This window comes from Oryctolagus cuniculus, chromosome 6 (assembly GCF_051225735.1).
Source record: "Oryctolagus cuniculus isolate XC-2025 breed Fujian yellow rabbit chromosome 6, ASM5122573v1, whole genome shotgun sequence".
Lineage (NCBI taxonomy): Eukaryota > Metazoa > Chordata > Mammalia > Lagomorpha > Leporidae > Oryctolagus > Oryctolagus cuniculus.
In genome coordinates, this window is record NC_142872.1 from 99,072,492 (window position 1) to 99,097,423 (window position 24,932).

General features: G+C 39.7%; 1 protein-coding gene across 4 annotated transcripts in view; it reads left to right on the forward strand.

The window, feature by feature from the left end:
- KCNB2 (potassium voltage-gated channel subfamily B member 2) overlaps positions 1 to 24,525 on the forward strand; it is a 485,359-nt gene extending 460,834 nt beyond the window's left edge. For 3 of the 4 annotated variants that reach the window (XM_089334544.1, XM_008255643.5, XM_008255644.5), the window contains one exon: positions 9,536 to 24,525. In XM_089334544.1, coding sequence (XP_089190670.1) covers positions 9,536 to 11,692 — 2,157 coding nt within the window. In that variant the 3' untranslated portion in view covers positions 11,693 to 24,525. 4 annotated transcript variants of the gene reach the window in all.
- The last annotated feature ends 407 nt before the right edge of the window (positions 24,526 to 24,932 follow it).

Below are 24,932 nucleotides of genomic sequence, written 5' to 3' on the forward strand. Positions count from 1 at the left end.
CTCAATAGACATTTTTCAAAAGAAGAAATCCAAATGGCCAACAGACGCGTGAAAAAATGTTCAAGATCACTAGCAATCAGGGAAATGCAATGAGGTTTCACCTCACCCCTGTTAGAATGGCTCACATACAGAAATCTACTAACAATAGATACTGGAGAGGATGTGGGGAAAAAGGGACACTAACCCACTGTTGGTGGGAATGCAAACCCAGCCATCCCACTCCTTGGAATTTACCCAAAGGATATTAAATTGGCAAACAAAAAAGCTGTCTGCACATCAATGTTTATTGCAGCTCAATTCACAATAGCTAAGACCTAGAACCAACCCAAATGCCCATCAACAGTAGACTGGATAAAGAAATTATGGGACATGTACTCTATAGAATACTATACAGCAGTCAAAAACAATGAAACCCGGTCATTTGCAACAAGATGGAGGAATCTGGAAAACATTATGCTGAGTGAATTAAGCCAGTCCCAAAGGGACAAATATCATATGTTCTCCCTGATCGGCGACAACTAAATGAGCACCAAAGGGGAAACCTGTTGAAGTGAAATGGACACTATGAGAAACAGTGACTTGATCAGCCCTTGTCCTGACTGTTGATGTACAATGTAATACTTTATCCGTGTTAGTATTTTTTTTGTTCTAGTACTATTGGTTGAACTCTGTAATTAACACACAATTATTCTTAGGTGTTGAAATTTAACTGAAAAGTGATCCCTGTTAAATATAAGAGTGGCAATAAGAGAGGGAGGAGATGTACAATTTGGGGCATGCTCAATCAGACTTGCCCCAAATGGTGGAGTTAGAAATGTGCCAGGGGATTCCAATACAATCCCATCAAGGTGGCATGTACCAATGCCATCTTGCTAGTCCAAGTGATCAACTTCAGTTCACAATTGATCACACTGATAGGTCTAAGAGGCAAAGGGATCACACAAACAAGACTAGTGTCTGCTAATACTAACTGATACAATCAAAAAGGGAGAGAACGATCCAACATGGGAAGCCGGATACACAGCAGACTCATAGAATGGCAGATGTCCTAAACAGCACTCTAGCCTCAGAATCAGCCCTTAAGGCATTTGGATCTGGCTGAAGAGCCCATGAGAGTATTTTAGGCATGGAAAGCCAAGACACTCTGGCAAAAAAAGAAAGAAAGAAAGAAGACCTAAATGAAAGATCTCTGCGAGTGAGATCCCAGTGGAAAGAACGGGGCCATCAAAGAAGGAGGTACCTTTCTCTGAAGGGAGGAGAGAACTTCCACTTTGACTATGACCCTGTCGATATAAGATCGAAGTCAGCGAACCCAAAAGGCTTCCATAACCTTGGCAACTCATGACTAGAGCCTAGGGAGATTACTGACACCATAAACAAGAGTGTCAAATTGTTAAGTCAACAACAGGAGTCACTGTGTACTTACTTCTCATGTGGGATCTGTCCTTAGTGTGTTGTCCAATGTGAAGTAATGCTATAACTAGTACTGAAACAGTATTTTTACACTTTGTGTTTCTGTGTGGTTGCAAACTGATGAAATCTTTACTTAATATATACTGAATTGATCTTCTGTATATAAAGATAATTGAAAATGAATCTTGATGTGAATGGAATGGGAGAGGGAGCAGGAGATGGGAGGGGTGCGAGTGGAAGGGAAATTATGGGGGGGAAAGCCAATGTAATCCATAAACTGTACTTTGGAAGTTTATATTTACTAAATAAAAAAAAAACCTCTGACTAACTTAAGTTCAAAAGGGGCATGGGAAGAGACAACTTATTGGAAGGTGCTACTCAAAGGCAGAAGTGGAGGTTCCACACAGCACAAGTCTGTGGCCCTTCTTTCTATTCCTAGTTGTATTAGGATGATTCCATCCCAGCAGTTCCCAACCTTCAAGTCTCTTGGTTCAGATTTCCAGACTTTCAGGAGCAAGAAAGTCTGATTGGGCCATCCTGCTGCAGAGATTTCCCCCTGGGTCAGCATTCAAATGAGATAGGATTACTAGGTCACATTCAAAATGCCCAGTTAAATTTGAATTTCAAGTTAACAACAAGTAGTTTTTTAGTATATCATATGCAAATGTAATCAGGTATCCTTGATTTTCATTTCCTAAATCTGGCGACCCTGTAAGGAACTTTCTGATACAGGAAAGGCAACAAAGGAAGACCTTGTGAGTTCAAATCAATTCCAAAAGCACCTCTCCTGTATGTAGTGAACACAGGAAATAAACACTAGGTGCATTAAGAGGAAGGCTTCTCTCAACCTCCCTGTATTCATTTCAGCTCAGCCAAGTGGAAGAGGGGGATCTGAGAAGGTGGGCAGCTGTTAAGAAAAATCCAACTTAGGGAATTCTTGATTCATTTTCACCAAATAACTGAGACCCTTATGACTATCCTAATTATGCCATGCACCTGACCATGATGTCTTTTTAGGATATTGAAAGACCCCACCAAATGGACTTTGGCGTCATGGACAGAATGAAGACTGGGTTCCTTTCATGATTCAACAGGAATTTATATATGATTTTGGACGTTCTCAAATAAGTAAAATAATTAACATACTTGACCATCTACAAAGTACTATAATACACTGTCCTTTATCCTCAAAACGATACTATACAGTTACAAAAAAACAAGTAAAGTTGTTTTCCACCTTTTACATATGGGAATACCGAGTCCCAGAAAAACCAGTTATGGTACCCAGGGGCACAAAGCTACCACGGTATATCAGAGCCAGGATTCAAATTCGGACCTTTTGGCTCTAAGTCCCATGCTACTACCACCCCTTGCCACTGCCACTCCCTCCATCTTTTGTTTCTTTATCTATAAAGTGAGGAGAGTATTTCTAATCTAGTATTCAATGATTTTTTAGTCTACAAATGCTAAGCTGTTAATTTAAAGTTTATTCAAGGATGCACCCCCTACTCATTCTCTTCTTCCATCTTTCCCACAAACTCTATCATTCATACACTACAGAAAAGGAACATTAAGTGCTTTCCTTGGAGGGAACCTAAGCAGTCCACAAAAGAGGAACACCATGGGGTTCTGCCCTTGAGGAACTGGTAGAGGCAGTGATGTGTGTATACTTCCAAGCTTGGCCATTCTCTGTTCACTTTCAGGCTACTGAAGACTTTGATGATAGTGCATAAACTAAGAAGGGATTTCCTAATCATTGGAGTGGGTGTAAGAATCCTGTTACCTCCAGCACACTGCTGCTCCTTTCTTTCCAGGAATATTAAAGTTCCTTTCTCCAACCTTCTCCTAATGACTCACTTCCTAAAATCTGATCGAGTAAAATACAGAAATATAACATAGGTAGTGAAACAAGACTTATTTCAGGAGGTACTAAGAAAATATCAAGACAGAATTGTTAGATATAACCAGAAGTTCTCCCTTCAAAGACTTGGTTTTGTATTGAGAATAAAAAACCAGAAACGATCTGCTAAGATGCCAAACTGGGTAGCTTCTCACATGCCACCCCACCCCAAACAGAAGGCATCCTGCAGACCAGGAGCTGACTTCAACTTGTGCATTCAACAGCTCCACACATATGGGGAGAGAATTGAAATCTGGGATTCCTATTATATCCTGGGCCAAAATAATGTTTTAATCAACTGTATCTTTTGGTGATCCTCATCATTTGTGTATGGTCTTGTGATGGTAGCACATAAGGGATTCATGCCTGTATCTGCAAATCAGCTGAGAATATTGAAGCAAAGAATATCTTCTCTGGGAGGACCGGGGAAGCATTTGGTGGAAGGAAGGACTAACAGCCAACTAAAGGCCTTCCAGCCTAAAGGAGAGCGCCATGGGTTCTATGAATCTGAACTGTTAGAACTGAAAACAATCACAGGCGGTTCTCCTTTTGGTGGAAATCAGAGAAGTCACTGTACTCTGGTTTGCTTCATATACTAGTCTACTGGACAACAGCTAGAAATAACAGATGGATGGATGAAAATCATGATATCCTTAACAACTCCTTGCCTTTTCCCTCAAAAAATGGTTTGGCCTTTGGCTGATAGGATCAGACATGCCAACATGTTATATGCCTATTCTGAAACTAGAAAATTTCTCATGTCTCTTAAGAATGCTTATCACAGACAGGCCTTTTTCTTCTTATCAATTAAACAAGCTATTCCTATCCTGAAAATTCATGTCCTTATGTTTCTCTATGTTGTTTCCCATTGCTGATCACATTTGAATAAATACATACTACATCCTATCAGGAAGAGTAAAGCAGGAGTGGTACACAGTTAAGAGTTTATAACTCATTTACTGTCACCTCCTATTAGTGAAAGAAAAGAAGGAAAGAGAAGTTAAGGGAGTGGGGAGAAAGAAAGTGGGTATAACACAATCCCAATATTTAAAATGCCCAAAGCTATATTAGCAACAATATGACCTCCTAGAAGACACACAGTGGGACCTATTTGCTTACAGTATGAATATAAGAATGGGTGGGATCTGACCATGTAAGGCACAGAAAATTCCAGGTATTTTTGTGAAATGTTGATTGTCAGTAAATATACATCATATTATCACACATGAGGCCCAAGCTAGAAAATTTTGCATATTTTAAGACACAAAGTAAGTCAAGTTCAACGGAAGCAACCTTAATCCAACTCTCATAAATGTTGGCAAACTAGATGGTTCAGTCCTCAAGAAAATAAAATGCAGTTGCCTGCATTTGTCATACTAACTATGGCTCAGATGAAAGACTGTGTTTGAAAGTGTCAAACATGGGAACATTAAATAGGTCTGGAGATAAACTGTTTAAATGTTTCTTCCTTCCTCCCAAAGTAATGCTGGCCAAAGGCACTTTCCAAGTACATTGCTTCAGCATGTCTTACACTTACCACCCTTCGCATTTGACATGATACTTTCATGTTTGTGATCCAGTTTGCTCCTTAACAACCCTCTGAGGTCACAGAGGAGAATGGGAAGCATCTTACGCTGCAGGAAAATAAACAGCCTGTCCACAGGGCCAGTTGAGGTAGAACCATTTGCCTTAGTTCCTTTTCCTGTGTTGCTTTCCACCACAAAACATTCACTGTCTTCAAAGGATTAAAATCAACACGTTGGTGCAACTGAGACTAGTCTTCAGCCACTTTGTTTCCTCCCCCTTACTAACAGAAATCAGTGCAAACAAATTCTAGAAGCCCTATTCTTAATTCCATGTGATCCTGTGAATGTTTGAGTCTGAATGAATAATCTAGGCAGTGCAAAAAGGGGAAAAGAAAAGTTTTGTCGAGAAACAATGTCTATTACCAATGACTGAACACTTGGAACATACACGGTATTTTCCAGGGCTTTCCCTTTTACATCTTTTTATTTCTTAATATTCATTCATTCATTTATTTGAAATACAGAGTTAGAGAGACAGAGAGAGATAGAGAAAGAGAGATATCTTCCATCTGCTAGTTCATTCCCCAGATGGCTGCTGGGCCAGGCCAAAGCCAGGAGTCAGGAGCTTCTTCTGGGAGATCACATAGGTACAGGGGACCAAGGACTTGGGCCAACTTCCACTGCTTTCCCAGGCATAGAGCTGGATCAGAAGTGCAGCAGCCAGGACTTGAACAGGCACCCATTTGGGATGTCAGTGCCATAGTTTGCAGCTTTACCCATTAAGCCACAGTGCCGGCCTCTTTTTTATTTCTTAAGCAACAGAATTTTACTTTGGCCATTCAATCAAAATTTCAGAATCATTTGTGACTTCCTTGGTTTGGTTGGCAGATATGAATGGAATTAGCAAAATGTTGTCATTTAGACAGAGAACCCCTAAATGTTAGAAGTGAAGAGAACCTTGGAGATGATCTACTCCAAACTTCAAGAAGATTTTGACCAGCATCATCCAGAAAATTGCTTGGAATTTTCTTGCCATATACAAACATAGGTCTGTTTGCTAGAGCTGAGAGCAATGCTTGGGCTCCTGCTGGCTCTAGAGGTCAACTGTTGGAGGTGACAGAGATTAAAATGCAGAATCTAGCAGTGGGTATTTAGCACAGTGGTTAAGCTTCAGCTCAGGATGCCTACATTCCTTATAGGAGTACCTGGGTTCAAGTCCCAGCTCTGGTCTCCATTCTAGTTTCCTTGTCATGTGCACCCTTGGAGGCAGCAAGTTATGTCTCAACTGCTTGGGCCTCTGCCACCCACATAGAAAACATGGATTGAGCCAGGTCCAGCCCTAGCTGTTGTGTAGCATTTGGGGAGTGAACCAGCACATGGGAAATCTCTCTGGGTCTGCCTCTCTTGTCTCTATCTCGGTCTCTTTGTCTTTCAAATAAATAAATATAAAAACTAAAAACTTTAGTCTATGGTCCTAATTTGTACACAGTTTTGATAAATGAAGCAATACTTACAGACCATAAGGCTGTAAAGTAAATAGCTATGTTCAGAGTGTATACTGTAGCTTAGAGCAAAATTTCACATTTATTTTATTTATTGTGTTAAAAACAACTGTACAATAAGACAATAAATGTGCATTTGGCTTATTGTTCCACACGTCACCTTTGGTATATATTGAATAATTTGTCTACAGTGCTGTCTTTCTGGGAGAACTCCAAGCTTCACAAGATATTTAAATAAACCATTTCTCTAAATTGAGAGCAAATGGGTTTTGACAGATTGAATTTAAACATGAGACAGAAAATAGTGCACTTCAATACCTTATGATTTCTTTAACATGAACATTTAGTTGCTAAGGGCTAGAGTGTTTGGTTTTTCTTTTAGTAACTCTTTTTCTTCAAGAATGTATTGCAAATCAATGTTGTACATATACTAAATTTCCTCGTGTTGAAGGTCACCATATTTGTTAAGTTGTAATCAGCTAGACTATAAACTGTATCCATCCTATCTGGTGTTTATTCCCAAAATTATCTGCAGAGTAAAAACGGCCTACAATCCAGCTCCAGTTGTGAAGTTAAGAAAAACTGAAGGCCCACCTTTGACCTTCCACTTTGTTCTTTGCCCAAAATGTTGGAAGATAATGGGATAGATGTGTTTACATTTCTACTTTTCTCCTTTTTCTTTAGAGAGATAAGTATTGAGAAAATGCATCCAAAATAAGTGAAGAAATGAGAAAGTGTGAAAAGCTACAGTATAGATTATCAATACAATGTCAACAGTCTCAATACTTAAAATGCCAAGAGGTAGATCAGAAACAGTGTGACCTCCTAGAAGTCAACAGCGGGACCTGGTTGTTGATGGTAGAAGAATGGATGGGGCCGTCTCAAGAGTATTTTAGTAAGAGAATGTTGCAGATCTCACCCTGCTATTGGCCTTTGATGGTAGAAATTGCAGGCAAGCATTCTCAACATGCTTTTAACAAATCATCTGACTCCATTATCAGTGGGTTCATCTAAATCTTGTTGTGGGAGTTTCGATTGTCAGCCTTCACAGTATCTTAAAGTAAATGAAGAGAACTTTTGATCTGTTGTGATTCACTGATCCACACTTTTAAAGAAACTTGTGAAGTGCACTTAAGCAAAAAAGTACCTAACCTAGTACTAAGCAGAAAATACAAACACTAATAATAAAATATTCTCCTGCAAGTTAAAGAACCATAAATCACTATTTAATAACTATAACACATTCTAAAACACAATTTTCTGGGGTGTTTCTTATATCAGTTTAAGAGGGGAGATGAAAGTTACAAGTGGCTGGCGCGTGGCTCAATAGGCTAATCCTCCGCCTTGCAGCGCCGGCACACCAGGTTCTAGTCCCAGTCTGGGCGCCAGATTCTGTCCCGGTTGCCCTCTTCCAGGCCAGCTCTCTGCTATGGCCCAGGAGTGCAGTGGAGGATGGCCCAAGTCCTTGGGCCCTGCACCCCATGGGAGACCAGGAAAAGCACCTGGCTCCTGGCTTTGGATCAGCGCAATGCGCCAGCCACAGCGTGCCAGCCGCGGCGGCCATTGGAGGGTGAACCAACGGCAAAAGGAAGACCTTTCTCTCTGCCTCTCTCTCTCTCTCACTGTCCACTCTGCCTGTCAAAAAAAAAAAAAAAAAGTTATAAGAACAGGAAGCAGAAACAATGAATGACAGAAAGCCAAAGAGGAGAAAGTAGAATAACCTAATTGTAGAGAAACTTAGAAGGAGAAAGAGAAGAGAGTGGATGAAGAAAGAAGTTAGAATTTCTTATGTAAACTAATTCTTCACATACTGAGCTATGTGGCTCTATTGCCATTGCTCTCTATCTGTATCATATAGAGTGTGGTTTTATGGATTTCCCACATATCCAGTCCTAGCTTGGTATTCCCAGACTAAAATCCTGGGTCATTTCCTCCACTACAATACAAGTGCCTTTCATTGATTTAGCAACGTCCATGTACCAAGTAATCTTTACAGCAACTCTGAAGTAGCTATGATTTTTAACTCATTCAGCAAATTTGTAAACTGAAACACAGAGCAGTTAAATAACTTGCCCACGGTCACCAGGTAAGCAGTAAGGTCAGTTTCAAAACTTAAACTACCTGACTGCAAAACCCACTCCCTCGATCCCCTTCCTCCTTCTTTCCTGCCGCGCCTGATTTGCTGCTGTTATTACCACCTAAGAAAGTCCACCTTGGCCTGAGGTCACCACAGATGCTCTTTGGGCCTTTCTTGATGAAATCTTCCCTGATTGAATGAAGTCAGCTCATAACCTTCCCTTCCCCATGATGTTGCCCGAAGTGCACACAGCCCAGGACGGAGGCCATGCTGCCTCCCTTCTGCTGCCAGTGCTCAGCACGTGCACACCATTGTTCTTGGGAATGCCATATGGTATCTCCACATGTAGGTCTCTGTTTGTGTCCTGAAAGTCGAATAAAACTTCCAGAGCTCAGCAGTTCTGTCTAGCTTAGGTAGTGTGTTAGACAGTTCACAGAAGGAAACACAAATAGGAAGATTAAGAGGAAAGTCATAAGGGTAGGCATTTGGTCTAGAAACTAAAGGAATCAGGAGGCTGGAGAGCTCTTGTTCCTAATTCCAGCTTCCTGCTACTGCAGACTGTGAGAGGCAGCAGGTGATGGCTCAAGTTCCTTTACCCACAAGGGAGACCTATATTGACTTTCTGGCTCCCAGTTTTGACCTGAACTAGTCCTGGCCATTGCAGCCATTTGGGAAGTAAACCAGAGAGTGGAAGCATATTCTCATTCTCTCTCTCTCTCTCTAAGTAAATAATCATTTTTAAAGAAAGAAAAATTACAAATAACTAAGATTTGAGAAATAATCACTTCCATGATTATTCCAGACACATCTGGCCCGCCTCCAAATGGTGAAAATCCACACAGATGTGCCTGAGAATAATAAGCAGTGAGAGGAAAACGGACTTTTTTCAAGTTGCTTAAGTCCTAGAATTGAAGAGAACATTAGGCTTCTAGGTGAAATGAATTCATGAAGAGTGAATTTTTTTTTTTTTTTGGTAGGGAATCTAAAGTTGTATAGTTACCTTCTTAAAACGTTCTTGGAATAGCATGGAATGTTCCGCATCATGGGAGCCACGTGTCACCTAACTGCCTTAGAAACTAAGAGCATTTGCTAACATGGGCTTTCTTCTCTTTTCCAGATCTTGGCCATTGTGTCTATCCTATTCATCGTCCTTTCCACCATCGCTTTGTCTCTCAACACACTGCCAGAGCTGCAGGAAACGGATGAATTTGGACAACCCAGTGACAACCCAAAGTTGGCCCATGTGGAGGCTGTGTGTATTGCTTGGTTTACCATGGAGTACCTCTTACGCTTCCTGTCCTCACCAAATAAGTGGAAGTTCTTTAAAGGCCCACTGAACGTCATTGATTTGCTGGCCATCTTGCCGTACTACGTCACCATTTTCCTCACGGAGTCCAACAAGAGCGTGCTGCAGTTCCAAAACGTGAGGCGCGTAGTCCAGATCTTCCGAATCATGCGCATCCTCCGGATCCTGAAACTGGCCAGACACTCAACGGGCTTGCAGTCCCTGGGCTTCACCCTGAGGCGGAGCTACAATGAATTGGGCTTGTTGATACTGTTTTTGGCCATGGGGATCATGATATTTTCCAGCCTGGTATTTTTTGCAGAGAAGGATGAAGATGCTACCAAGTTCACCAGTATCCCTGCATCATTTTGGTGGGCCACCATCACCATGACCACCGTGGGCTATGGGGACATTTACCCAAAGACATTATTAGGGAAAATTGTGGGCGGTCTGTGCTGTATTGCTGGGGTTCTGGTGATCGCCCTTCCTATACCAATCATTGTAAACAATTTCTCTGAATTTTACAAGGAGCAGAAACGCCAGGAGAAGGCGATTAAGAGGAGGGAAGCTCTCGAGCGGGCCAAACGGAATGGAAGTATCGTGTCCATGAACTTGAAGGATGCCTTTGCTCGAAGTATGGAACTGATCGATGTGGCCGTGGAGAAAGCCGGAGAGACAGCCAACACCAAGGACTCGGCTGATGATAATCACCTGTCTCCAAGCAGGTGGAAGTGGGCCAGGAAAGCTCTGTCAGAATCCAGCTCCAACAAATCCTATGAGAATAAGTACCAGGAGGTTAGCCAGAAAGACTCCCACGAGCAGTTGAACAACACTTCTTCCTCCAGCCCACAGCATCTGAGTGCCCAGAAACTGGAGATGCTGTACAATGAAATCACCAAGACACAGCCTCACTCTCACCAGGCCCCGGACTGCCAGGAGCAGCCAGAGAGGCCATCTGCCTATGAAGAAGAGATAGAAATGGAGGAAGTGGTCTGCCCGCAGGAGCAGTTGGCCGTGGCGCAGACTGAGGTCATCGTGGACATGAAAAGCACCTCCAGCATCGACAGCTTCACCAGCTGCGCCACTGACTTCACGGAGACCGAGAGGTCGCCCCTGCCGCCACCCTCCGCGTCTCACTTACACATGAAGTTCCCCACCGACTTCCCAGGAACAGAAGAGCACCAAAGAGCCAGGGGCCCCCCATTTCTAACCCTCACCAGGGAGAAAGGGCCTGCCGCCAGGGAGGGCGCCCTGGAATACTCTCCCATCGACATAACTGTGAACCTTGATGCTGGCAGCTCCCAGTGTGGGCTCCATGGGCCTTTGCAGTCTGACAGTGCCACCGACAGCCCTAAGAGCTCGCTAAAAGGCAGCAACCCACTCAAGTCCAGATCCCTCAAAGTGAACTTTAAGGAAAACAGAGGCAGTGCCCCCCAGACCCCGCCCAGCACAGCCAGGCCACTGCCGGTCACCACGGCTGACTTTTCGCTCAGCACCCCACAGCACATCAGCACCATCCTCCTGGAGGAAAGTCCCGCCCAGGGAGACAGACTCTTGCTGGATGCTGAGCTGCCGGCCCAGTGTCAGGGACTCGCCAAAGGGCTCTCCCCTCGGTTTCCCAAGCAGAAACTCTTTGCTTTCTCTTCCAGGGAGAGGCGGAGCTTCACCGAGATAGATACAGGCGAGGACGAAGACTTCTTAGAGCTCCAAGGGGCGAGGGCGGACAAGCAGGCGGACTCCAGCCCCAATTGCTTTGCAGAGAAGCCTAGCGATGCGCGACACCCTCTGAGTGAGGAGGGCTGTGGGGGCTCCTCCTCGCCCCCAAACACGGGGCATAACTGTAGGCAAGACAGTTTCCATGCTGTGGGAGAAGTGCAAAAGGACAGTAGTCAAGAAGGGTACAAGATGGAAAACCACTTGTTCGCTCCAGAAATTCATTCCAACCCAGGAGACACAGGTTATTGTCCCACACGGGAGACCAGCATGTGACTAGTTACAGAAGCAATAATAAAACAAACAAACAGACTTGTTTCTTAAAAACGAGGTTAATAATGCCTGTGAACTAGAATATGGAAGCCCCTCCCCCCCAAAAAAAGTGCATAAAATGTTATTTTTGCATGGCATGAACAGTTTAGTTCAAGTACTGTTTAAATAGTCAAGACCACATTTTGTAACAAACAAAACAAAAATGACTGAAGAACAGTGAACAAATAAAGAGAGCTCTATTAGGAACCAGTTACCTGCAATGTCTGACATTTTTGATCCTTTCATTTCAAACTGTAGGCAGATTTTTAAGTTTCAATTTTTTGTTACAATGAATTCTAGAATTTTCACATGAAAGGATGAAATGTCATTGCATGCATTCATAATTATGAGGAGTAAGGTGCTTTGAGCTTGCAAAAAGCCTCGCTTTGTAAGTAACGGGGCCTGGATGTAGAAGTGTGGAGAGCACATGGAAACAAGTTTCTGAGACACAGGTATTCTTCACAGCTGCTGTGGGAGGAGCTGTACAGACTTCCTGTTGCAAAATTGCAACCTCTTCTTAAACCATCTCACATATCTTACTTTGGGGTACAAAGCTCCTACAGGTACATTTATTTAAAGGAATACAGTATTTTTATTTTTTGTGGTAGAATTCCTCAGCTACATTTTTCTTTTTTGCTTCTGCTTAGTTGTGGCACTTGTGGTTTTATTTATAAATCATGGAAATAGGCAAGATTTAATGACCAGATATCAAATATTTGGAATTTAAGCTTGAAATTTTTGCTAACAAGTTATATGTCATGCCATAGCCTATAACAGAAATGCAATTTTTAATGTGAAAATATACGGTTGTGTCATAAAATTCAACTTTTAAAAAGTGGTTCTTCCCTTTTGGAAATTGTTTCTTTTTTTAAGAACAGTTGTATTTTGGCCACCTGAAGGTGACAGTATATTCCACTTGTACTCAACGTAACCTTTTCTAACTAACAATCCAGAAGTAGAATGCAGATATGCCAAAATGGGAATTCCAAAAAGTGACTTTGGTCCAACTAAGAGCAGAGCCATTGAAGTGAGATCGCCACCCCCTTCTTACGTGGAGTCAGTTCCAACCTGAGCTCCCGTAAAAGGAGCACAGGTCTGGTAATAGGTCTCCTCGTGTTTCTCAGAGTGGGCCAGGAGGAGAGGGAAGGACGGACACTGTCGTTTGTGGAAAGCAGTTCTTCCTTCTGCCAGATCTGGATCCCAGGACTCCGAACCACAGCCATGGCAACACCTTCTGGAATTGCAGCAACTGGAAAGTAGCCCCTTCTACATGGTGGTGGACAGGGCCATCCTTGTTGAAAGCCACCTGCTGCATTGTCTAAGAAAAAGAAGTGAAATCCAGGGGTGTCAAGGCTCTGGCTGGAGGTTGCCCTGTTTTTGAAATCTCTGCTAGAACCCAGGTGTTTTGAATGCAATTTGCTTCCCAAGGATCAAAGCTCTGGCTCCAGATTCATAATTACATGATATGTGATCCTGAACGATTCTCTTCAACCACTCTTGGTCTCCATTTTACCCCAATAAAAAGAAAAACTTCAAAGCTCCCTAAAGATGATTAATACGATCATTAGTAATATAATTCTTGGGTCTCCCAAGAATGTCCAGGTTATGCCTCAGCACACTGTGTTTCATACCTATGTGTGTATATAGTTCAGGGAAATAGGAATATGCCAGGCCAAATGTAAAGCACAATTTATTGTTTATAGGAAAAAAACTTACGTTTCATTCCATTTTTAAAAGAAAAAAACAACACTGAAGAAAGTAGCCCAAATATTTAGACTCTAACTCCAGTCTTTTAAAGGAATAATATTTCTTTATTAACAGAATCTGGTCATTATATCTCAGAAAAGAAAACAAGTTTCGATCTTAGTTGAAATCCAAGCAGGTCTGCTGCTAAAAACTAATCTTAAACATGTCTTTTTTTTCACTGTGCTTACAATTTCTTAACTGCTTTTATGTTTGTGTGGAAACATAACCTTTAAGAGTGTATGGTCATTAATCATTGATATTCACATTATTTGTGCATAATTCAGTGTCTAAATGTTGATGAGTTTTTGTAAGCCTAGAGTGTTTAAATTTCTATATATAGTTTTTAAATGTCAAAAAGTTATATCTACTATTAGGTGAATAGCAAGCAAGTTATGAAAATCATGTTCTTTACCTAGCCTCATGAAGCAATTATTTTCTCTCTTATCAATGAATCTCAAATGTTTTATTCAATCGGCTGCAGAAGTGGACTCATCGTGTTGCCCGACATGCCCACCTCTCACATGTCTGTTAGGCCTTCCCTGCTCCAGGAAGCATGAGATCAGAAATCTCGCCTGGTCAAGACATAGGCAGACACTCGTCCATGGAAATATTCTCCCTGAAATCTTGTTTTCATTCAGTCTGAGTTCTAAAGAATTTCAAAGGGACATTCTATGGAAATCTTATCTTTCAATTCTTCTGAGTTCTTCTGGGTCAAAAGTCTTCAGCTAAGAAAAAAAAGAAAGAAAGAAAAGAAAATTTTCCTCTAAAAAGCCCTTGACATTGGTATTTCACAGGAAGGCAGTCTGGGGATTGAGGTCTCTCAGGATGCATTTTTTCCTAAGCCTTGTCAGTAAGTGCACCTAGCTAAGAGCACGAACGCGTATGCCTGGAATGATCCAGGAACACACCAAGCACAGAGTTCTTTTGAAGTCTTATGTTTTACATTAAAAGTTGATGATTGCTGCATTTTATTCCATAATATACCCATTCAATATTATTTAAACAGTGTTTTATATTATTTACGAACCAGCAAAATTGATATTATTATAACCTCAAATACCTCCTTCGTATGTCCTAGACAATGCATTCTCACTTTGAGAGGCACTTCGTAGATCATAGGAACATAGTTTGGTTCCCTGAGGACCTTGAGATGTTTCTGCTACAGAGGGAGTCCATGCTCTGTTACTGGGTTCAGTGACAAGGGACTAATGTCAATGAGCAGTGATGATTTGAATGTCCTTAAATAACAGTCCCAGGAATGGCCAATCTGATTCTTCTGATTGTTTTAACAACCAGTTCAAATTGCCACAAGGTTGTTTTAGCTCCAAGATAGAGGCCAATCATCAGAGGATGAAGATGGGTGCATCAATAGACGTGTACATCTTGAGTTGGACCATGTAGACAAGGGTGATATACTAAGTGGATCCCTAAAGTTTACTTATTTAGTCTCTAAACAGTTTTACTAGAAATGTTTTCACTCTGGCACAACCAGCTGCCTTGAAACACATGATCAGCATTATCATGGTATGACTAGGTTTGGGAACAAGGAAGATATATGCCAAACATCTATTCCCATTAATTGCTTGTCAATATAGTCTCATTCACATGTAGACAAGGAAAGACAACAATTCAACTACTTTCTCCTCAAATTTGAATAGCAAAAAAAGGATGTACTTTATATTTCTTAACTCACAACAGCCTTCAGAAGTAACAATAAAGGACCAGAGAAATTACCTAAGGTCACAGTGAATAACAGAATCCCCATCATCTGGCTTCAAATCTGGCATTCTACTATACTACAGGAAAGTACATTTGGTTAGAGGGGTTTTTTCCTATTATTATCCAAAATCGGGTAAATAAAACTGAAGGTACATTTGTAGTCAGTCATGTGGCTTGTTTAAAGCAGCAATAGATTGTGCCAAATGAGAATGACTTGAGATCATTGGCATTGACTGTCTTTAGCACATATGCTTGCCAATTCAGAATTCTGGTCATAAGACATACACCTCTTGGTTAAAGAAAAGAATTCATTGTTCCTGATGCTACATGACAGACACATTAGAAAGAGGGCTGAAACAAAAGCAAGTAGAACTTTAGAAATGTTTAATCTAAGTTCAAAAATGTCTCATTGAATTTGATCCTCATTTTGCTTTTCATTCAATAAATACTAGTTGAGCGTCATTGATCTCTATACTGGCACTATACCCTCATGCTGGCCTCATGGAGCTTGCTGCCTGGCCTACTTACACCCAAGCTGAGGATGATTTGGATTAATGAAAAATGTCTCTTCTGAGGATGGGCAAACACTCAGTTATCAAACTGGAGAAGCAAATGACAAGAACAAATAAAGCTATTTTCCAAAGAACTATTTTCCTGGGAAATAGATGGATGGTGTAAAGTCAGCTGTATAATAATTGCTGAATCACAGCTTAGATTTCATACTTAAATAACAAACTGTGAACCTGATTGAGGGAGGTGATGGGTTTTCTTTCCTTATTATTTGATAAATTAAAATAATAATTCTTCAATTAGATATAGTGCCTATCAAAATAGTTAATACTAATCTCTCACAAATAACTAAAGCAAAATTTAATGCCAGTTAAAAAGTCTATAAAAATTTACATTTAAATTATGTGTTTGATGGTTATGTGGTTGAAATAAAGCATTGTAATTTTTTTCTTACTTTCTATTAACTACAGGCCACATTTCCACTATGTTCACGATTCTTGGTTTAGTCCTCTGAATTTCTCAATGGAAGATATTTAAAACTCAATATTCAAAAGTTATTTAGCTTGGTTCAAGGAATATATTCACTACATCCATATGGGTTTGTAAGTATATTGGATATTCCGCCACTGTACTGTCCTTCCCCAAACAAAACTTTAGAAAAAGAAAAAGAAAAAAACTACAAAATCTAAACAAGAATGGGAACATTTAGAGGCCTAGTCATACTAAGAAAGATGGAAGGTCCCAACCAGAAAATCCTGGGGGACATTCTGTGTTACTCATTTTGGCACTTATTGTGACAAACGTTATTTTTTAATGCTGTCATTAACCATTTCTTCTACTTGCTGTTTAAGACAGCCTGACTTAATTCCATAAACTCTTTTTTAACATTGTCATAAATACATGATTTCTTCCTTATTAAGTCTAACAAGGTTTTAACCTGTAAGTACACATCTAATTAGAGGGAGGTGGGAGGAGTCTCTAATGATAAGTCATCCCAAGACCAGCAAAAGACACAAGCACAAACACAAGGAAGAAAGATTAAAAAAAATGTAAGTAACTGTGCTTTTAAGAGAGAAATGTATATTAGGTATATGTTCTTACTTGCATGAAATTTAGACTAAACCCTTATTATTTACATGAACTTAGAACTGACACCATGATTCCAACTTCTCTCCTGAAGAAATTATTTCTTATTATCAGATACCTCCTGATTGCTGCTGATAGAGTGTTTCATTCACAAACACTGAGTGTCTGCTGTGGGCAAGAAATGAATTCAGGTGAAGTTCAATCCTCAAGTTTACACTTCAGCAGAGGCTTCATGTTTAAGAGACCATACTCCCAAGAGAAATCCAATTTTACAGGGTGAGCTACAGTGCATACAGCAGGATATTCTGTTATCTGAGAATTTCTACAATCCCCTTTTATTTTTCCTCTGATTCATATTTATTTTCATTCCTTAATCTGGAATCTGGATTTCCACCCAGAGAGTTTCTTAACATCTGTGCTGCTCAAATTTACAGTAGCCAGCTGAAAGCCAGTGACAATGCACTTCAATGAAGGCATTCCCTGCTCAGCAAAAGAGAATATGATTCTCACCAAAACTGATGCTAAATAGTAATCATTTTATACTCCCATAATTGTATTATTTGATTTTTTTTATACCTCATGGCCCATTTGCTGTGGTAGAAGCCACTAATAACCTGCTCAGATGAAAACGAGATGCCAATCTGCACACCCTGGTTAGTCAGCCACCCACTGTGGGCAATTCTGGCAAATAATAAGGCTCAGTAGTCTTGCTTGCAGTTATTTTTGCTCCATTCCAACCCTTCAAAATCAAGATTCAGGAAATCAGGCACAGGCTAGTGACAACAGAGCAAAGGTACCCCCTTCAGAAAGGAGACCTGCTATGCTGGCTATTATTCTATGTCGAGTGCCCTCTAGTGGCCAACCTGAGAGAAAGTGGACTTCTATTTGCCAAGAAAATGCGGTAACCAGTACTTGAAAGAAAAATTCTCTGGCATTTTTCACCTTTCTGCATATAGCCAAAACCACAAGTACATCTAAGGAATTTTTTTTAGCGAGTGCTTCTCAGTTTTGTTTTACTTATTCCTAAATATCTGATAAAACTTGTTATTCTGTGCTGCACGTTCAGAATATTCCTAGCTGCTGCATTAAATTCAAAACAAAAATCACAAGTTTGCCAAATATTTCGCAGGGCCCTAGTCAGTAATCTGAATACTCATTTAATGTTACTTTGACCTTTCTGTCATTATTAGGAAGCCAGACAAGAATTCAAAATAATGATTTTTTTTTTTTTTTAATCCAGAACCTAGTATTACAAGTGGAGCCTGAAATACCCCTGGATTGACCCTGGCAAAAAAAAAAAAAAAAAAAAAAAAAACACAGATGATTTATAAACTCCACCAAGACATCTGTTGGTGCTGGCCAGAAATTCTCTTAGAGCCAGATTTGTGGCCCATCTTTAAAGCAAGATACTTTTAATATTCTGACACCATATATTGGTTAGGCTATGTTTTTCTCCTGCACATTATATTCGCATCATAATGTTTAATTGAAAGGATCAAGATTTTTATAGAAAAAATACAAAAAGAGCAATATATACTAGTGTGACCCAAATTTAATTTAAGATTTATTTGTTTGTTTAATTGACAGGCAGAGCAAAATAGATAGAGGGAGAGACAGAGAGAGAGAGAGAGAGGATCTTCCATCTGCTGGTCACTCCCCAAATGGCCACAATGGCCAAGGCCAAAGCCAGGAGACTGGCACTCTATCCAGGTCATCTTTCATGGGTGACAGGGCCCAAGTATTTAGGTCATTTGCTGCTGCTTTCCCAAGCACATTAGCCAGGAGCTGGATTAGAAGCAGAGCAGCCAAGACTGGAAGCTGCACCCTGATATGGAATGCTAGTATGGCAGGTAGTGGCTTAACCCCCTATGCCACATGCCATCCCCAACCCAAATTTTTATTTTTAAACAGTTTTTTTAAGATTTATTTATTCACTTGAAAGTCAGAGTTACAAAGAAAGAGGGAGAGACAGAGACAGAAATAGAGATCTTCCATCTACTGGTTCTCTCCCCAGATGGTTACAACAGCCAGGACTAGACCAAGCTGAAGTCAGGAGCCAGGAGCTGCATCTTGGTCTCACATGTGGGTGGCTGGGTCCCAAGTACTTGAACCATCCTCTGTTGCTTTTTTCAGGCCATTAGCTTGAAGCTGGATCAGAAGTGGAGCAGCTGGGACACGAACCTAGGCCCATATGGGATGCTGGCTTCTTAAGCTGCTGCTTTACCTGCTATGCCACAACTCTGGCCCCAACCCAAATTTTCTAACTCAACAAAATGCACCACTATCACCAGAATTCATTACCAAAAATGTACTGCTATGAAAGCCAAACTAAATAATTGGCCAAAGTCATCCTATTTAGTTCAAAACCAAAGAAAGAAAAAGAAAAGCAAAACTTGCAACTTACAAAACACTAAGTTTATCATATAATAGCCAAGTGTTTAAAGAGGTGTGGTGTTAAACCAGAAAAATTCAAAAGTAAATGTATAAAAAAGGTTTATTAAACAAATAGAATATTAGCACACTGAAGCATTTTTAATAATCTTTTTAACTATTTAATGACTGCTCTTAGCATCTTGCTTTCAGTTCAAAATCTTTTTTGTTTATGTTGTTGCTGTGTGTTTGCTTGCTTGCTCTGTTTTGTTTGAAGATGTGAGGATAAGTGGGAAAAAGCACTTAAAGGGAAAATTATTGGGCAAATTTTAAGATTACCTACTGTTCCCTGGAGTGCAATAGAAACTATTGGCCTTCTTCCCTTCCACCTTTTTTATCAAGTTTCACCATCCTAGTTTGGAAACAGATTCTTATGAACAAATCTCAGCTCTTGCTCACTCAGATTTTTTATTCTTTTCCTGTCTGCAGTATCCATAAGCAATCCTTCCGTGGGGTCTGCCTGCTTACAATACATCATGCACCAACCAAGTCAAAGACAGGACCTAATGGGCCATTTGCAGTAGCAACTTGGAGCAGCCCAAAGCCAAGGCAACAGGAGGATGTCCACTGCCTAGAAAACTTAGACCTGGGGACTCTGTCTCTACACATTATCATTATGTGATTTGACCAACAAAGCAGTGGCATGATGTCTTCCCCTTAATGACAAAAGAAAACAGCATTTTTTTTAACTTTTATTTAATGAATATAAATTTCCAAAGTACGACTTATGGATTACAATGGCTTCCCCCCCATACCGTCCCTCCCACCCACATTTTTAAGTTTCTATTAAGTTATTGAACTTCAAAAGTAAATAGCTGAGTTGATGAGAACATAGTACCTAATTCATCATCACTGTACATAAGGGAAAAACTAATAATACCTTTTCAACACTTTCAGTGGTAAATTTTTTTGTTTTTTTTTTTGTTTGTTTGTTTGTTTGTTTGTTTTGGACAGGCAGAGTTAGACAGTAAGAGAGAGAGAGAGACAGAGAGAAAGGTCTTCCTTTCCATTGGTTCACCCCTCAAATGAACACTAAGGCCAGCGCACTGCACCGATCCAAAGCCAGGAGCCAGGTGCTTCCTCCTGGTCTCCCATGCGCGTGCAGGGCTCAAGCACTTGGGCCATCCTCCACTGCACACCCGGGCCACAGCAGAGAGATTTTTATTTGTTTGTTTTGTTTTGTTTTGTTTTTTGACAGGCAGAGTTAGACAGTGAGAGAGAGAGAGAAAGGAGTAAATTTTTTTAATCAAGGAAACATTTTAATCAGGGAAAACTGATATTGCTCTGATAGTTTCCATATCTTTCAGGAACAAAATTGCAATATCAATTTAAATAAAACTTTAGCAAAAGACACATGGGGTTGGTCCTGGAGTGAGCAGAGAAAGCCATAAAGAAAAATTGTACTTTACTATATATCTAATTAGAAATAACTCTTATTTGGATTAGGAATTTTAAATTATTTTATGTAAACACATTTGGGTGATTGTTTGAAATTAATAATTCTATTTTCTTATAAATAGATTTTTTAATGATAAATGAGATGATATGTCTAGCACAATGCCGGATAAATAGGAGGTATATATTCTTTAAAAATAAGAATTCCAAAAGAAATCATTCAACTAGAATTTCTGTTCTAATCTCTTAGTCTTCTAAAATTCTACAGTGGTTTCCTAAACAGTCAAAATTTTAAATGTTTGCATATATCTCAAAATATAAAGAATTCCATTTGCCAAATTACACACACACAAACACACACTTCATGTGGCTTTAAAAATAGATTGACATTATTTGAAGAAATAATATGCTATAAAAACTAGGTAGTACAATTATTTTGTCAAATTATCTTAAAATTTTAATGTTTAATAGACAAATGCCAGTTTCTTCTAGAAGAAAATCAGCTTCCTACGATTACTAAGACTTTAGATATATTTTCTATTTGAAGTATTTTTACACCCTCCTTATTACCACAGATTTAAATATACTTGGTCATTATGAGGTAATTCAGTATACTGGGCCAACTTTCTGCTCTAAATAATTGTGAACTGAGGGATAAATATTCTTTTTTATTTTTTAGATTTTTTTTTATTTGACAGGCAGAGTTAGACAGTGAGAGAGAGAGAGAGACAGAGAGAAAGGTCTTTCTTCTGTTGGTTCACCCCCCAAATGGCCGCTAAGGCCAGCGTGCTGCGTCGATCCAAAGCCAGGAGCCAGGTGCTTCCTCCTGGTCTCCCATGCGGGTGCAGGGCTCAAGCACTTGGGCCATCCTCCACTGCCCTCCAGGGCCACAGCAGAGAGCTGGACTGGAAGAGGAGCAACTGGGACTAGAACCTAGCACCCATATGGAATACCAGCACCGCAGTCAGAGGATTAACCAAGTGAGCCACAGAGGATAAATAGTTCTTAAAGTATTTCATGACCAGTGTGATGTACCATGATTAGCTATTTGTCAGAACTACAAAATGAGAATAAAAGGTTTCAATATAAAAAACATTTTTCCTTATTAAATTTTGTTTTGAAAATCTAAAATAAAGATTGGCATCACTAAAGATTTCATCAGAAACATTTTGTTTTACTTTTTATATTAATTTTATTGATCCAGAATGAGAACATTACCTAAAACGCTAGGGCATAAAAATGTAGACAGAGGCCTTTTTTTCACAAGAGCCCTGGAGCTGGGTGATCCCCAAGGACTCTATATAGTGTAGCAAACTGTACAGTTCTGTACCAGCCAAAGCACAGGGGGCACTAAGGAGCCAGGGAGATGCAACACATTCTGACATTAAAAACAGGCAGACTTTTGGAAATTCTCCCATTGAGAGAGAAAGGAATTTCTAAGATCTAAAACTCCACCTTCAGAGTATCCAGTAGCCATCATTAGTAAACTGAAAATAACATTTTGATTCCAATGAGGGTTTTTGGGCTGATTTGGGGGATTTTGTTGGTTGATCAGTTGGACTGGTTTTTGTTTTTCTTTTGCTGAGTAATTTTATGAAAACTTTAACATAACACATTACCTAGTTTTAGTTTGTACTTTCAATCAACTTATTATGATGCTTTAATAAATTATCCATGTTCTCAATCATAATTGCATGATAGTTTAGATTTTATTACCATTTAGTTGTAGCCTAAAAAATACTGTATTCCTCTGTCTTCTCAAATAATTTTCTAGTGTATTAAATAGTATTCAGATAAAACATTATGCTGCCCAACCAGCTTACTAAGTGTATTTATTACCTGTCTCTATGTAGCTTCTGTAAAAACTCAGTGGTGATGGCCCATGTCTGCTGCATTTAAAAGTTGCCGTTGTGATTGTCTCATCTGACCATGCAAATGCCTTATGCTATGGTGTCGTGTACATAGACCACAGTACAAAGTGTTCTGCAAACTGCTTACTCAGCATATAGTCCAAAAAGTTCTGGGACAGGGCAATCATGCTTTTAAGAAGATGGCTTGCTGTGTGTCTTGTCAATCTGTGCATTTTTCCCATAGATAATGAAATACTGTTTTTAACTGTTTTTTCAGACTTGTAATAAAGTTCTCTGTGTCATATCTACATAGTCAAAATATGTCAAGTAATTCAGTTTATGTGTGTCTACTAACAGACTGAAGAGAATACTGACTTTCCCATATAACTGTTCAAATTATTTTCCAATGCCAATGTAGATCTGCCTCCACTGGTTTCTTTCGCCACTGTTAAGTGTGAAATAAAGGGAGGACATGGTGGGAATTTCTACCTGTCTGACATTAACTCTTTCCACGAGTCAAAGGATGGACACTCCTTTGCCATGACTCCTCTTCAGTATATATTTTAATTTTGGTCTCCAAAAGTTAAAGTTGGATGTCTATGAAATCGACATGTATAGACTTTCAAAGGCCAGCATTTGAGAAGGGGAGGAAGGAGGAGAAAGGAAGAGAGAGGAAGGGAGAAAGGAATAAGAATAAGAAGGAGAAAGGGAGGGGGAGGATGTGGAAGGGGAAAGCAATGAGAAGAAAGGCTAGTAGAGAAAGATCGATCTGTATATGAGTAAAATGGAGGAAGCTAAAGATTTATAATATATTTTTTGAAAGTTGATTGGCTTTGAGGAGGCTGATTGTATCGTGTTTGTGTGTGTGTGTGTATTTGTGGGTATGCATGCATTTAGGATCAAGAGGGGAAGCCTGAATCATCTAATACTTTTTTAAATTAACCAGAGTCATATTTTTTAAAAAATTTCCAATTCCCAAACTCATTAAATCAACAACTTAATGCTAGGATTATAAACTTATTGTTAAACTCAGGACAATTCTGTGAAGATTCATGCAGCAATTTTATGAAAACTTATGGTGAAGTTGTTCAGTATTGTCTGTAATTAATGCACACAAAACAACCTTGTTAGGGACAATCATGGGTGACTCCCTTATAAAACAGATTGATAGACAACCTATTCTTTTTTTTCTGAAGTGAAAGAAGTTTTATTGTTTCTGTTAAGCTCCTAATATCTCCCAGGTTAAAAATACTCAAAGCTATTTTTAAAACCTAAGGAATAGAGTATCAGAAATTAAATATTAAGTGAATAGCTTTAAAATTGCTCTATGTACATTATGTACAACAATTTCATGTTTCTAAGTTGTACCTGGCATTAGGTGTATAGGTCCAGTCGCATGAAGCATCACTCATTTTAATTAATGTCAGTGTTTTAAAGGGTTTTCTTACTAGTCTAGGAACGCTCTGAAAGCTGCAGGGAAAAAGAAGCACAATCCCAGTTTTATTTTTGAAGATTTCTCAGTTGTGTTAGCCTGTCCTGTCTACACACATAATAGCATTAGCAATTCACCTTATAAGACGTTCAAATACTTTAGACTTCTCAATAGAAGCTGAAGCATATGTGTAAGTGGTTAAGTCTTGTTTGGTCTCATTCATCTGCTGCAAGCAACATGCTTTCTTTCATTATATTTGCAAACAATGTTTTGATTTCAGCTTTGTAAAGAAGGTAGGATTCAGCATACTCACGTCTGTTTGGCTGTCCATCCTGCACCATTAATCCAATGCTTTTCCCTCCCATTTAGTGATGTTTGTATCTGTGTCCCCACATCTGCTGCATTTTAACCCCATAAACAGAAAAATGTGATTTTGCATTACTAGTTTTGCTGATCAACTCAATATTTCTGCACCAGTCAGCATACTTACGTGCATGTAGTAGTCTGTACAATTGTTCAACATCAAGATACTTGTTTACTTTATGTCAAAATGTCTATAAAACTGCTGGCATTGTTCTCCATTTCAGTCTGGTAGAATAAGCGAGATAGAAAATAAATGTGTAAATAAATCATCTGTGTCATTTTCGTTCTCTGCATGAAGCCACTTCAACATTAAGCATGGTACACTTGCCTGCCACCCAGCAGTCCATGGTTTCTTGCTACCTCATTACTGACTCTTTCAGCAGCTCACTTTTGGAGGAAGTGTAGGACAAAATTGCGAAGTCTAGAAAAAAAATAATAAAAGTTGAATCCACTGTCATTCAAAGGAAAGAAAGATTGTACTCTCCTTTTCAAAGGAATCCTTTTAGACAGCCAACAGATGTATGTCACTTGCTTTAGTTTTTATTTAAAAGGCAATGCAAATAACCTTGTTGAAACTCAGAGAACTGTGGCATAGTTTTGCCATAGTCTCCCACTGCCATTCCTAACACTAATTTAGGACAGTCCTTGTTGGGTAGATTACATCTTAATCCCT